The sequence below is a fragment of the Pelodiscus sinensis genome, unplaced genomic scaffold (assembly GCF_049634645.1).
Source record: "Pelodiscus sinensis isolate JC-2024 unplaced genomic scaffold, ASM4963464v1 ctg55, whole genome shotgun sequence".
In the NCBI taxonomy this organism is placed as follows: domain Eukaryota; kingdom Metazoa; phylum Chordata; order Testudines; family Trionychidae; genus Pelodiscus; species Pelodiscus sinensis.
This window is the reverse complement of record NW_027465994.1, coordinates 697235-712613: the sequence shown is the minus strand read 5'-3', so window position 1 is coordinate 712613 and position 15379 is coordinate 697235. Positions and strand designations below refer to the sequence as shown.

Sequence of the window (15379 nt, the reverse complement as noted above, 5' to 3'; positions counted from 1 at the left end):
CCCTCACCCCGCGGAGCCCCGCCCCACACCCCACAGAGCCCCGCCCCACACCCCGCACGCGCGGAGCCCCGCCCCACACCCCACGGAGCCCCGCCCCACACCCCGCACGCGCGGAGCCCCGCCCCTCACCCCGCGGAGCCCCTCCCCACACCCCGCACGCGCGGAGCCCCGCCCCTCACCCCGCGGAGCCCCGCCCCTCACCCCGCGGAGCCCCGCCCCACACCCCGCACGCGTGGAGCCCCGCCCCACACCCCGCACGCGCGGAGCCCCGCCCCTCACCCCGCGGAGCCCCGCCCCACACCCCGCACGCGTGGAGCCCCGCCCCACACCCCACAGAGCCCCGCCCCACACCCCGCACGCGCGGAGCCCCGCCCCTCACACCGCGGAGCCCCGCCCCACACCCCGCACGCGCGGAGCCCCGCCCCTCACCCCGCGGAGCCCCGCCCCCCAATACTCCCGCCTGCCCGCGCGCAGAAACCCGAACAGGCTCGCGCCCCTCGCTCACTCCCAGGCCCGGCCGCCATTTTCCTCGCTAGACCCCGGCCGGGGGCGAGGGCAGAAGCGCAAAGCTCGCCGGGAAACACGCCCTGTTCCGTGAGCTCACCTTGCCCCGCCCCAACCTCGCTTTGAGGCCCCCCTGTGATTGGCGGAAGCGCTGCGCGCGCTCTGATTGGCTGAGTCGGCGGACCGCGAGGTTTGAACAAAGACAAGACGGAATCACCACGGATCCGAAGTGAGCGGAGGGGGAGGGGGGCGAGCGGCGTGGGGGGGCTATGCCGGCGGGGGGGGGCTGTGCCGGAGGGGGGGGCTATGCTGGCGGGGGGGGCTATGCCGGAGGGGGGGCGAGCGGCGTGGGGGGGCTATGCCGGCGGGGGGGTGACCGGAGGGGGGGCGAGCGGCGTGGGGGGGCTATGCCGGAGGGGGGGCTATGCTGGCGGGGGGGGGAGCACGGCTGGACTCGAAGGGTGTTGGGGGAGGAGGCGTAACATGGTTGTGGGGCGGGTCAGAGTGGGGGGTGCGTTGGGGGGGGAGGAGCGTGCCATGGGGCTGGGCATGCAGTCGAGCTGATCTTATTTGTGCCCCTTTCCTGCAGAAGCCACCTGTGGGGACCATGGCCCAAGAACTCCTCTCCCCTCTGGGGCTGCTGTGTGGGGAGGAGGTCACAACCTCGCCCCTGCTCGAGTCCACGGCAGCAGAGCTGGGGGCTGGCTTGCGCAAAGACCTGCTGTCCGATTTCTCTGCTATTTCCCCAAACCTGAGGGGCTCCGAGCAGGTGAGGGTTGCAGTATGGTGCAGTGGTAAAGCTGTTACAGCTGCTTAATGCTTTTGAAGCTTTGGTGTTATCACCCCTACCAGCCAGGGCTCCTGGCTAGACCACCATGCTTCTTGTATGTAGACCAGGGTTTCCCAACCTATGGGTTGGGACCCAAATATGGGTGGCCAATGCATTTCAAAAGAGTTGCCAGGTGTCTACCCAGGTGCCTCACCTTCTCCCCCCATTTTTGAATTGTCTTGGGCCACCAAATCTTCCTGAATTGTCAAGATGGGTCCCCATCTGGAAAAGTTTAGGAACCACTGATGCAGACAAAGACTACAGGTATGGGTCAGTGATACAGCCACTTTGCCAGGTTTATTGCCTGGCCTCAAGGCGTAGTTCTAATGCATTAGCACAAATGCCCCATGGCAAGTCACCAGAAGGAATTTTTGTTTTTCTTTTGGCTGTACACAGATACTCAAACGTTAATAGACTGGGACAAGCAACTTACATACCACCATGTATGCTTTATGATATTATTACCTCCCCATGTTCCTGATACCTCAGATAAGATCTTATTTTGTCAAATCATCTTTTTAGTAGTAGATTGAGATGTTTGCATACTACCATTTTGAAATGCTTTAATGTAAATATTTAGTGCCTAATAATTTTTAAAAATGCCTGTTTTAGCAATGCTAGTAGCAACTTAGACAAATGTATGCACTAGGCAGTAATCCTGTAAGCATTTGCTTTAATACTGCACCAGGCCTACTACTCCAGGCACTCTTTATCTAGCCCTGTGGCTCTCAACTGGTGGTCCACAGGAACGTTGTCCAAAGTCCATGAAAATGTTTTGATTGGCCTAGTGGTCTGTGGACTGAAATGAGTTGAGAACCACTGTGGCTGATGGGAGGGTACTACACTTTGAGCTTTGGCTTGTTCTCTGTACTAATGGGCAAAGATACCAGCCCTACAGAGAGGGAACCAAGCCAGAAGTCAGCTGGAGTCGGAGTCCAGGAACTAAGCCAGACATTTGTAACTTATATGATGCAAGTGTTCACAATTAATATTAAGTAACTAAGATAAGGGTGTATCAAACCCAACTCAGGTTTCGGGTTCAAATCTCTCAGTTGGTTTGCGAAAACGTATTTAGCAGAGGACCACGAAAGTAACAGCCAAATTATGCAGCCAAAATTTGCTTCATTACCTTTTCTTTTTAATAAACAGACATGCGCTTACACTTACCCAAATGCTACTCTTTTACTAATGATACTGTTATCCTCTCACTCAAAGATAAAATAGTGAATTGAAGGGTGATCAGTCCACTAACAGTGAAGTACAGCCTCATAACCCTGGAAACTCACAGTACCTTGTTGATCACTGGGGCTCCCTGCAGTTTAGGAAGGCTTCTTCTTGGATGCTGTAATATAATTAAAGAGTTCTTTATCATAATTCTATTTCCACCACCACCTTGTTACCTTTTTTTATTGCACACTATTTAAATCAACATTTGTGCCAATGTCCTTCCCACACTATCAACTTAGACAGTATTTTAATACATTCATGATTCTCGAAAACATTCTAATCAAAACATCATTCTGGGTCAAGCACTTGCTAACTTTTATTTTCTCATGAAACTTAGTCTCCAATTTATCTCTAGCTTTCTCACATGGCAACTTCTGTTCTTCGAGTGATTGCTCATGCCGTTTGCAAGTAGGTGTGCACGCATCACGTGCACAGTCGTCAGAAAGCTCTTCGCCAGCAATACTCGTTGGTCAGCTGTGGAGTCCCCTGGAGTGGTGCCACTACAGTGCTGTATATAAGCCACTGCCCCTATGGTGCTGTATATAAGCCACTGCCCATCCTCTCCTCACTCATTTCCTTCTTACAGCCAGTGAGGTTGAAGCTTCCTTTCTCTTGCCTTGGGCAAGCCTTTCCCTAGCTCTAATGTCTTGTAGTTATTCCATCATTAGTTAAGTGCTAATTATATCATGTAAATAGCTTTTTCTTTTTAGTGGGGAGTAGTCCCATCCTCCCCTCCCCCAGGGACTGAGGCATGCCTTGCTCCCAGGGTTTTAAACCACACGCTACTTGCCAGAAGTCTATGCCCATGGGAGACTCTCACAACTCTTGTCTCAAGTGCTTAGGGGAGGCACATCACATGGACAAAGGGGTTACCATCCTTTAGATTCAGACTCCTGATTCCACCACCAGCCAGTGCAGCCTGGCCCAGTGCCAAAACAGACATCCTCAGTGTGGGACAGCATTGCTGAAGGATTCTGCTTTGAAGACTCCCTGGCACCGGCATTCCCTGGATCCTAAAGGGGTGGAGCAACATCTCAGCATTGTTCACTGCTCCCCAATGCCGTCTAAGAGGCAGCATCGGCTGGAGGGGGGGGAAGGTCACCTACAACTAAGGCTGATACGGCCAGGAGAGTGCATCCTGAGCCTGGAAACTCTGCGGTGCTTAGGGAACAGCCCATGCTGTTGAGTCTGGTGTCCGTGGACTCCCCAAAACGAGCAAGAGCAGCTGGACATTGGAGTCATTCTCAGGTCTTTGCCCCCCTTCCAGGGGTGGCTCAGCCTGCAGACTGTCTGCAGGAGACCCCTTCTCTGTGACTAGGACAAGAGTCGGTTGTGGTGCAAAGGCTGGAAATGGGCTCGAGTGGGTGATTCCAATGCAGGTCACAGAACTGCGGCAGTCAGCCTTGCCTGCAGGACAAATGCATTTCGGTTCTAGCAGAAAACACCAGTGCTGTTTGTTTTATATCAAACAGGGTGGTGCTCACCCCTCCCTTGTGTCACAAAGTCCTCAAGTGCTCACAAAATACACCCGAAGGCCTTGTATCTGCCTGGTACTCAGAACGAGTTGGCCTGTCAGCTCAGCAGATCCTTTTGCTGCACCAGTGGTCACTTCCAGAGGCAGGGGTCTCCCCGGAAAGAACTCTTTGCAATGTGCCAGAACAGGAAGTGCCAGAGCTTTTGTTCTTTCCTCGGTCACCGCCTGGGTGCTCTGGCAGATGCCTTCCTCGTTCCATGGAAAGGTGGCAGTTTTCACCACTTCCCTCATCCCCAAGGTCCTGCTCACGATCTGTCAGGACAAGGCGTGGGTGATCCTGGTAGTTCCGGTGTGGCCCAGATGGCACTGGTTCATGTTTCTAGAGCTGTTGGTGGACATGCCTCTTCCTGTGCCCCGATCCAGAATCTGCTCACTCAGGATCACAGTCATCTTCAGCATCCCAGCCCGGAGTCCCTCCATTTCACAGCCTGGATGCTCCATGGTTAAATGTGCGGGAGCTGCCATGTTCGGTGGCAGTGAAAGAGGTTCTTCTAGGCAGCAGGAAGCCGTCCACACACACTCTACTTTGCCAAGTTGGAAGAGAGTTTTTTTTGTGGTTGCTTTAAAAGGGCATTCAACCTGGGGAAACCTCTATCCCTGTTGTTCTGGACTACCTTCTTCCACTAAAGCACCAGGCCTGGCAGTGGCTACAGAGAGAGTGCACTTGACTGCTGCGTGTTTATTGATCAAGTGGTGAGCCATTTCCTGAAGGGCCAGGACAGACTTTATCCCCATGTGAGACAGCCAATGGGACCTCAGTCTTGTGCTGTCCAAATTGATGGGCTTGCCCTTCTAGCCTCCAGCGAGGTGCTGCCTCCTCTCTCTCTCTTGGAAAGTGGCCTTTCTAGTGGCTTTTGTCAGCCAGAACAGTTTCTGACCTTAAGGCTTTGACGTTCCAACTGCCTTATGCAATTTTTATAAGGATAAGGTTCAGTTTAGGCCACACCAGCATTTTTGCTCCGGAGGTTTCAGATTTTCATGCTAACCAGGACATTTTTTGCTGGATTTTTTTATCCAAAGCCAGATGGGTCAGAGTGCGCATGTCACTCCTTGGATGTCAGGCATGCCCTTGCCTGCGATCTGGAACGTGCTAAACCATTCAGGAAATGTATCCGACTCCTTGTTTTCATTGCTGACAGAATAAAGGGTCTCACTATCACCTCCCAGAGGATTTCTTCTGAGATCACAACTTGTATTAGCGCCTGCTACAGTCTCTCCAGAATCCTAGCTCCACTGCTGACTGTACAGTCTTCACAGGTGCAGGCTTCACCACCATCTGGGCCTATGTGCCGATCCAGGATTTTTTAGGGTTTATATCTCACTACGCCATTTATCAACATGCCAGAAATGATACTGCTTTCAGGAGAGCAGTGCTTCAATCTGCAACTCTGTGATCTCTGACCCCTCCGCCAGAGAACTGCTTGGGAGGTCACCTGCTTGGAATCGACATGAGCAATCCCTTGAAGAAGAAATGTCTGTCTGCCTTTGGTAACTGTTACTCTTTGAGGTGTGGTGCTCGTGCCCATTCCAAGACCTGCCTGCGTCCCCTCTGTCAGGCTTTTCCGGCAAGAAGGAACACAGCAGGTGAAGGCTCAGCACCATAAAGGCCCCACTCCAGGGGGCTCCACAGCTGGCTGATGGGTACTGCCAGAGGAAAAAATCTTCCTACGACTCTGCACATGGCATGCTCACACACTTACTTGGGAGGGGCATGAGCAACACAACTGTTGTTCTGTAAGATGTTATGTGAAAGGTAAGCAACTGCTTTTTCTTGCTCCTATACACTTATACCCAGAACCTAACTTCTCCTTATTTCTTCATCTAAACCAGAGCCAGAGTCGAGAGATCAAACATGAATCAGGCCCAATACGCCCGCCAGTCAGTCATGAAGTTGCTTAGTCAACTTCCTGTGCCTCCTTCTGGTTTAAATAGTATGGTCAGGCCAATTGATGGGGCCTGTCATTGTAGCCAGGCAGGATGCCTCTGGGGAAAAGGGGAGGGATGAGAGTTCAGCTAGTCTCTCACTTCCGGTACTGCTGGAGAAGCTGCCTCCTGGTGGCCCAAGAACCAGCTGGAAGTGCCTGAGCAAGCTCCTGTTTTGAAACTTCTGGAGCAAGTGCCACTGAAGTGTCCAGAGGCTTCTGAGGCATGTTTCATGAGCTGCCTGTGCCCTGCGATGGTTCCCATTGGTGCACTGAGCTTGACAGAATTGTCTGGTACTTCCACTGACTGATACCGCTCACCTGTTGGGCTTCTGCAGACTGCCCCTGAGGACAATGGGAAAGTGAAGGTGTATCTGAGAGTCCGGCCCCTGAAGCCATCTGAGCTGGAGAAGCAGGAGGATCAGGTGAGAACCTTGGGCCAAGCAGGAGCTGCACGTGGGCAACAGAAGAATCCGTTTCCCCGTCCTACTGGGAACGGGGGCTTGTGCTGCACGTGGAGGATTCCACAACCTGCTGGGTTTGTGGTAGTCATGGGTGGGAGGGAGCTTTGTCTTTTGAGCCGTTGTGGTGAGGGAGCTTTGTTTGTACCTTAGGGCTGTGTTTGTATTGAGAATTCGGAGACGCTGCTTCTGAGAGCGCCTCAGGACTCTTTCACCATGCGGAGCACTGCCCGGGGCATAGGCCAGGCAGTACATAAATTCACCTTCACCAAGGTAGGTGCTCAGGCCTGGACCACTGGAGAGGTTTAAAGAAACATGTAGCTAAGTGTACTGGAACAGCGTAACTGGCAGCCTGTGACTGAGATGGCTGGCAGGGGAAGGGCAGCACTGAAATAGCAGTGGGTGCTGCAGCCAAGGGCAAGAGGCCTCTTTCGTGTCGTCCGTGCTCCCCTGTGGCGTGTGTGGTTGCAGATCTTTGGAGCGACAGTGGGGCAGAAGGCATTCTTTGATGAAACGATGGGGGAAGTTCTGAAGGATGTACTTCATGGGCAGAACTGGCTGGTTTACACCTACGGCATCACCAACTCTGGGAAGACGCACACCATCCAGGGTAAGAAGCGCCTATTGTGACGGGTTGGTGAGGTCTGCCTCTCAGTGCTCAGCCTGATGCTGTTCTCTTGTCCAGGGAGCAGCAAAGATGGAGGGATCCTGCCTCGCTCCCTAGCTGTCCTCTTTAACAGTGTGGGGGAGCAGCTGTACCAGGCTATGGATCTGAAGCCCTCGCTTTCCAGTGAAGTGACCTGGCTGGATAGCAAACAGGTGCATCAGGAGGAGACCAAGAAGCTGACCTTGCTGTGCGGGGGGCTGCGGGAGGTGAGTGCCCCTTCTGGGTATGTCAGGGCAGGGGTATGAGCACATCGGTCGTGTCACTCATGCTGGCCATGGTTTTCCAGGAGGAAATGCTGACTCCACGGCAGGGGAGCCACAGTACTGAGTCCCAGGTCCAGGCTACCACAAGTGCCAGTTCTGATAGTGGGGTTGGAGGACTCTCTTCTACCAGCCAGTCAAGCAGCCTACTGGAAGGTACCTCCAGGGCACTGCCCTCCTATGCCAGCCATTTTTGGATTGGGAGGAGTGGATTTTGCACCCTTGTTGTCGGGTAGATGTGCTGTGGGACGGGCAGTAAGGCCGCTGCAGTCTGGGGCTCACTGTTTCTTTGGGGGGGTGGGATTCTGTGGGGAATTTGGCTGTGACTCTCTCTCTGCTCTGTGCATTGCCTGTCAGCTGGGGGCAACGCATTGACATGTCCCTCCCCCTTTCACGGGGCTCCCTATGTGAGCAGCTGAGCGTTGCACCACATCCCACCAGTTGATGGCTTGGGCTCTGTCAGACTACCAAGGAATAAGTGTACAGGCACCAATGAAAGTGTTTGTCCCCTAGTCTCATCTGACAGACTTGAACACCCGGAGACAAGGCATCTTGGGTAACCGGGACCAAAGCCACAGAGATATACAGTCTAAAGGTTATGTTCCCTCATTGCCCCAAATCAGGCAGGGCACGAAGGAAGTTCTTGACATGGGAAATAAGTGCTAAGGAGATATTGAGCATGTCCTGGTGGGAAGTCCTAGGCAGGGCATATGGGATGTACTGGGGCTGGGATAGAGAGTTTCTGTGGGGCGGGGCGGGGCAGCAATCTCCTAGCCCCACACCATTCAGCTGGACCATGTTGGAGGCTGCTGTAATCACTACCATCCTCTGACCCGCCTTAGCAGAACTGGACCCTCGCTGGGCTGACCCAGACCGCGTCTCGCTCCACACCCCGGGGGATGTGCAGTTCTCCATCTGGGTTTCCTTCTTTGAGATTTACAATGAGCTGATCTATGACTTGCTGGAAGTGCCTCTGTCCGGTCAGAACCGCAAAAGGCAGACGCTGCGGCTGTGCGAAGACCGTACTGGCAACCCCTATGTGAAAGGTAGATCTAGCCAGCCTTGTTGTGGGGGGAGCTCTGGGGAGGGCTCTGCCAGCTCTGTTTGGACTGACGGGAGTGACAGCCGGAGGGGGAGCGGGGTGACAACGCACTAGTGTGGTGTGGAGTGAGGGCACGGATGGGGAAGGGAGCGTGCTCTGGGATCTTACACCCAGGCAGCTGCTCCTCTCGGTTGGGCTGCTGGTTTACGGTTTGGTTCCCCCCCCCCCCCCCATGGATAATTCGAGGGAGTTCAGGGTGGCTCGTGGTAACAGAGTCTGGGACAAGGCAGGTAGCGGGTACCTGGGATGGCAACCCTGATCTGTTGCCCTCCCACTCGGCTGCCTGATCTTTGTCTGCTCTTTCAGATCTGAACTGGATCAATGTCCGAGATGCTGAGGAGGCCTGGAGGCTCCTGAAACTGGGTCGGCGAAACCAGAGCTTTGCCTGCACCCACTTGAACCAAAACTCCAGCCGCAGGTCTGAGTTAGGGAGAGGGCACGGTCTGGTGTGGAGACTGTGGCCTTACTCTGTGGCTGGGAGCTGGGGGTTGGGGTGTTTTCTGGGATGTTCCTTCAAACTCTTTGTCCTTGCTCCCTGCAGTCACAGCATCTTCTCCATTCGGATTCTGCACTTAAAGGGAAGCAGCAGTGAGGCGTTCCCCAGAATCAGCGAGTGAGTCCTGCACGTCTTTGGATGGGGCAAGGAGGCTGGGGGCTCCTGTACCTGAGCTCTCCATCTTTGCTGCTGTTAAAGATATCGGGGAACATAAGAACGGCCAGACTGGGTCAGGCCAAAGGTCCATCCAGCCCAGTGTCCTGCCTTTTGACAGTGGCCTATGGCAGGTGCCCCAGAGGGGATGAACAGAACAGGGGATCATCAAGTAATCCATCGCCTGTAGCTCATTCCCAGCTTCTGGCAGAAAGAGGCTAGGGACACCATGCCTGCCCATCCTGGCTAACAGCCAGCGATAGACCTGTCCTCCACGGAATTACAGAGTTCTTTTTTGAACCTTGTGAAAGACTTCGCTTTCACAACATCCTCTGGCAAGAAGTTCCACAAGTTAGTTGTGCGTTTGTGTGAAGAAATGCTTCCTTGTGTTTTTCAACCTGCTACCTATTAATCAATCTCTTCTTGTACGGTAGCCGTTCCAGACCTGGGATCACTTTTTAGCCCTTTCCGTGTTTATTCTAACACAGGGATATCTTTTTTGAGATGAGGCGACCGCAACTGCACACAGTATTCAACAAAGTAGTAAGCCAGAGGTGTGCGCTGGCTCTGTCCTGGAAAAGCAGCTGGGATTTCTGGCTGTCTTGACCCATCCCCCTCATCCTGATTTTGGTGGCAGTGTTGACTGGTGTAGTTTAAGAGCCTCTAAGACTGCAATAACAGAGCTAACTCCCTCAGCTGTCCTGGGGCCCAAGCAGCTTCTGCACTACTCAAGGAATTTGGAAGATGGGCTTTTAAGGGGAGGGTGAACACAGAGTAAGGGTGTCACAGGATGTGCAGAGTGGGATCGGGGCAGGGTCAATGGGACCAGATCACACGGATCTCCTTTGGCGCCCCTTAGGCTGTCCCTGTGTGACCTCGCTGGCTCAGAACGTTGCAAGGACCAGAAAAGCGGGGACCGCATGAAGGAGGCAAACAACATCAACACCTCCCTGCATACTCTGGGCCGCTGCATTGCTGCCCTCCGTCAGAACCAGCAGGCCAAGTGAGTGCGCACAAGAGAACAGTGGCAGGGGGCAGGTTCCCCACACACTTGTCTGAGCTTAGCTTGTCTGTTCTCCTCTCTCCTGGCAGGCCGAAGCAGAACGTGGTTCCGTTCCGGGACAGCAAGCTGACCCGTGTGTTTCAGGGCTTCTTCACAGGGCGTGGGCGTTCCTGCATGATTGTCAACATTAACCAGTGTGCATCCACATATGATGAGACCCTGCATGTGGCCAAGTTCTCAGCCATAGCTAGCCAGGTCAGTGGGCCAGTGCCAGGTGCCCAATAGTGGAGACGTTGTTCTGGATCTTCCAAGAGCCTGTATCCCTAGTCTGGATCTCGGGACTCCCTCTGGCTTCTATGGGAACAGTTTCTTCCTTTCGCATTTGGGGAGGGAAGGTATTATGAGTCCCTCTGGTGAAGCTGAGTGCCTCCACTGCATACCCAGACAGTTAGCTTGAAGACCAAGACTATGGCTGAGGAAAACATTTGCCTAGGGACCACCTTGGTCCACTGGCCTTGTGGGCTCTATAACCATGGCCTCGTTTTCTCTTCAGCTTGTTCAAGCTCCTCCCACAAAGCTGGGCCTCCCATCTATCCAATCCTTAATCAAGGAACACAGGAGGAATTCAGGGCTAGGCTCAAAGCAGGAAGTGGAGCCTGATGTGGAGAGCGAGGACGAGGCAGAAGTGACCATGTATGATAGGGAGGTGAGTGATAGTTCCTTTCATGCCCTGTGAAGCCACCATGGCATGTGGGGTGGAGAGGTGAGTCCAAACGTGTACATCTTAGCCTCAGTGGATAGAACAAGAAGCAACGGGCTTAAACGGCAGCAAGGGAGGTTTAGGTTGGACATTAGGAAAAAGTTCCTACCTGTCAGGGTGGTTAAACACTGGACTAAATTGCCCAGGGAGGTTGTGGAATCCCCACCTCTGGAGATATTGAAGAGCAGGTTAGATAAATGTCTATCAGGGATGGTCTAGACAGTATTTGGTCCTGCCATGGGGGCAGGGGACTGGACTCGATGACTCTCGAGGTCCCTTCCAGTCCTAGTATTCTATGACTCTATCCCAGCCCCAGCCTTTGGGACAGGCTCTGTACATTATTGGGAACAGCAAAGATGATCACTGGCACAACTGTGGAACTAGTGAACAGTGGGAGGGTCAAAGAACCATTAGTAATGAGCCTCACAGGCTTTCCCCATGCACAAAGGACACTGCATCCGTGGCTCAAATGGGCATGGATATGGCACTGTCCCACAAGTGGAGCAGCTGCTAAAGGGGACAAGGTAGCAGGAGTCTGCCTCATTTAACAATCTGACCCTTGGGAACAGGGTACGGAGTTCCCTCTCGGCCGAGAGTTAGTGCCACACGGAGGCTCGGTGAAGCTGTACAGGCCAGGATGCTGGGCCGGCGTGGCGTGAGAACTAGAAGAATGATCAGGAACTGATGAAATGTTGAGAGGCTGGGTTAGATTTAGCTGTTGGGATGTGACTACGCTGGACCAAGCTTTAGTACATGGAACGGGGAGCAAACCTGCCTCAGTTCAGGGAACGTGGGACCTCCCTGGCCTTTCGTATGCGAGCACGCCCTGATTCACAGGCACAAGGCTGACGTTCTCTTGTGCGCTCCTTTCAGGACCTTCCCCGAGCTGTGGAGGTCTTGTGGGATCTGCTGGTGCAGGAGCGGCAGGACAAGCTGCACCTGGAAATGCGCCTCAGAGAGGAGCTCTGCAATGAGATGCTAGAGCAGCTGCAAGAAAAAGAGCAGTGGTGCAGGTACTGTCACCCTGCAAGGGACCAGGGAACTCATCCCAGCCTCAGCTCTTAGCCTCCCACATTCTCTGCTGATCTGGTACACATGGCATCTCTGCCCTATGCTCTCTCTGCAGCCAACACTTGGAGACCCAGAAAGAGCTACTGGTGGAGCTGTATGAGGATAAGCTGAGCAATTTGAAGGAGTCACTCCTGGACTATTACCAGGAGATGATTCAGGTGGGTGTGTGCACATGGCAGGAAATGGAGCCCCTGTAGGCAGGTGGCATGGGAGCAGAGCCAGGGTGGTGAGAAGAGCTTGTGTGGCCCAGGAAATCTGACTCTCCCCCTAGCAAGGCCTTCTATGTGACAGCACCAATTGTACCTTCTGCTCCCCCCCTACAGGCCTTGAGCTCTGGCTCAGAGCCCTCTGCAGTCCCATTCCAACATCTTGGCTGCTGTTCCACGTACCACAGCATCAAGGTCTGCCTGGGCCTAATTTCTGGACCCAAGCCTAAGCAGATGGAGTTACCACTGCACATGACCCTTGAGTTGCAGTCACCATCCCCTCGTGCCCCAGGGTCAGCCTGCTTGGGAACTGCTGTGCAGACTCTTTGGCGCACAGTGCAGCAAGCTGGTGGCAGCTGGCAGGAACAGAGCAGAGCTGTCACTGATACCCACTCCATCCACTAACCCAGACTCAGCACTTGTCAGGTCATGTTTGGTTGCAGGGTTCTAACACAGCCACTGCTGGGCAAGGGATAGAAGGCAGCTAGTCTAGTGAAACTCAGCATCTTTGCTTCCCGGGGGCTGAGCATGTTGTAAACACACCCTCCATTGCGCAAGTGCTGGAGAAAATCGTATCACTGCCAGGCTAATGCCAAAGACTGGGGGGGGGCAGTTACAGAACAGTTTGGCTTCAGTCTGTCAAGCAGGCAGGGTTCTGGGGCTCTGCTGCAGACTGATTTAGTGCAGTGCCCCGGTGAACGGCGTAAGCCTGCAACCTACATGCCACTTGGCGGGTCCCCTGCAGCGAGGTTTCCTCAGGGGAAAGTTGCGCCCCCTTTCCTGGGAAGCGTTGCTCACGGAGTAGGGAAGTGGCTGTGAGTTTCTGGGTCTGAGCAAATCTGCCCGTCTGCCTCAGGAACGTGATGAGAAGATTGGAGAGCTGGAGGCGGCTCTGCAGGAAGCAAAGTTGCCATCAGAGGCCCTGGAGAAGCAGCAGGAGCTGGAGCAGCCCCTGCGCAGATCAAAGCGAGTGGCAGCTGCATCCACTCTGCAGCAGGAACTGCTGGAAGTGAAAGCCAAGCTGGAGCAGTGTCAAGCAGAGCTGAACACCACTAGTGCAGGTGCGGCACTAGGGCCTTAGTGGCTCTGAATTGGGCCTGGGCCTCACAGCTCTGCCCTGAGCATATTGGGTCACTGGGATGGGGGAGTCCTGAGCCCAGTGCTACTCCCAGAGCTGTCCTGTGACCAGCCACTTCATTTCTCCAGCTCCCCTCCGTCAGTAAAAAGATGGGGTTTGGGGCAGACTCTCTGTGGATGTATGCTGGGGGGGCCTATAGTCATGCCATGACAAATCGGAGTTGGGGGCAGAGTTAAGGGTAGAAACTTCTATTACCCCAAATTCATTGAGAAGCCAAGAATGAGGAGGCTCCAGTGGAGCAGTTCTAGAGCTGAACTGCCTGACTTGTGCACTTCTAAAGCAGTGTTTCACAGGGCCCTGGATCATTTAGCACCTACCTCTGCTGGGCTATGTGCATATATTTTTTGCTTCTCTGCTCCTGGTTGTTTTCAGAGTTGCACAGGTGCCAGAAGTTACTGGAGCCCCCCCCTTCTGCCAGACCCGTCACTGTGGATGTGGACAGGAAGCTGGAGGATGGACAAAAGGTAAGTGTGCTCTGAGGGATATGGGAACTCTGGAGGGCTCCTCCCAGTTCACAATCACTACTGTGTATTTCACTATCACTTGCGTGGCTTCAACCACATTCTCATGGATGCCAGTGGTCTTTTCCTTTGGGGTGTGGGAGGCACTGCCTCCACAGTTGAGGGAGCTGCTATTGATGATCCTACTCCAGTAGGATCTTTGAGGGGCTGAGGGTTTCTCTGAGCCTTGCAGGTAAGGCTGCTGTGGTATAGCTTTGCTTCTAGCGCTGGCTGCTGTCCTGCTTTGCAGAGTCTCTTGCAAGGACTGACTTTCCCACTCTTCTGCAGAACGTGAAGCTGCTGCGGTCAGAGCTGCAAAAACTTGGGGAGTCTCTCCAGTCTGCAGAGAGATCATGTTGTCACACCACAAGTGCAGGAAAACTTCGAGAAGCTCTTTGCACCTGTGAAGAGACCCTGGCTAGACAGGTAATGTCACAGTTATGCTTGTGGGGACTGTATGGGATTCAGCCTAGATACTTGAATGTCACCAAAAACTTGGCTTTTAATCTACAGAAAAATAAGTTGGGAGTCAGCAGGGAAAATAGAAAGCAGCCAAGTCCATTTTGCCTGCCTCAGTTGCTGAAGGACAGATCAGGCTAACGAAAGCCACCATTTAATAAGGGACTGTACTAACAGGTTGCCCTAACCCACACAATTTCCACCTTGCACCTCTGTGTGGCCTCAGCACAGTAATAGCAACTGTTCCTAGTGCTCCATGCAATAGCTGGCTATGGCAGAGGTCAATCTGAGGGCAAACACGGGACATCAGAGCGCCATTTCCACAACAGAACATTTGCAGGGGGGCGGATTCAGCTTCCTTGGCTGCACTACTCACCTAGTCCATCCCAGGGATTACCTGCCTCAGCAGGGCCAGCAGCAGCTGCTTGGCACTACATGCTCCTTTAAGTGGCTTTTTGGGTACCTTTAACTTCTGGGTGCCTAACAGGGAGGAGGCCACTTTCGTAAGGGTAACGATAGTGCTGGTTCCCTCTCTCAGGACCAAACCCTGGCAGAGCTGCAAAACACCATGACGTTAGTGAAACTGGATCTGCGGAAGAAGGCAGCGTGCATTGCTGAACAGTACCACACTGTGCAGAAGCTCCAGGCCCCTTCATCTACTTTAAAGAAACGCTTCTGTGCTAACAGGGAAAATCTGCAGCCAAGTCAGCCTCCAGGCAAGAAACCCTTCCTACGCGGCTTTCTATCCCGCTCACCTCCCCGGCTTCGTACAGCAGAGAGTAGCCCCTACAACCGCCTCCTCTTGGCCCGGCAGTCACCAGGCTTCAAGGCTTGGACCTCTAGTAAAAAGTAAGAGGGGCTTCTGGGTGAGGACCTACCAGGGAGCAGTTATTGTCCTTGACTGTGTATAAACCTAGTGTGCGACTCTCAAAGATGGTTTCAGGGAGCTGGCTCTGGTTCAGACCAGCTATTTGTCTATATGGAACGGGGCCTCAGGTCCAACCTGCAACATTGCCTTGCCTCTCAACTGGGATGTATTCTATTACTGTATATGCATGACAATAAATGGAAAAACGTAGGGCTAGCA

The 15379-nt window shown here is 53.7% G+C and overlaps 2 protein-coding genes across 12 annotated transcripts in view; one reads left to right on the top strand and one right to left on the bottom strand.

The window, feature by feature from the left end:
- Positions 1–600, bottom strand: part of LOC102461791 (bromodomain-containing protein 8) — a 57270-nt gene extending 56670 nt beyond the window's left edge. For all 10 annotated transcript variants that reach the window (XR_012900104.1, XM_075917876.1, XM_075917879.1 and 7 more), the window contains exon 1: positions 506–600. Coding sequence is in view for 9 of the 10 variants with exons in the window: in XM_075917876.1 (XP_075773991.1) it covers positions 506–524 (19 nt within the window). In the remaining variant the exon portion in view is untranslated. The remainder of the gene's footprint in view (positions 1–505) is intronic.
- Positions 594–15379, top strand: KIF20A (kinesin family member 20A). Of its 2 annotated transcripts, none has more exons than XM_075917889.1 (19): positions 594–733; positions 1094–1273; positions 6355–6441; positions 6631–6750; positions 6949–7087; positions 7163–7350; positions 7431–7560; positions 8250–8450; positions 8813–8924; positions 9048–9119; positions 10015–10158; positions 10248–10413; positions 10712–10864; positions 11792–11931; positions 12045–12147; positions 13052–13256; positions 13706–13797; positions 14122–14259; positions 14831–15379. In XM_075917889.1, the coding sequence occupies exons 2-19, from the start codon at positions 1112–1114 to the stop codon at positions 15143–15145; spliced, it is 2667 nt and encodes an 888-aa protein (XP_075774004.1). In that variant the 5' UTR covers positions 594–733; positions 1094–1111; the 3' UTR covers positions 15146–15379. The 2 variants fall into 2 exon arrangements, with proteins under 2 accessions (XP_075774004.1, XP_075774002.1); XM_075917887.1 differs by having other exon boundaries at positions 8247–8450.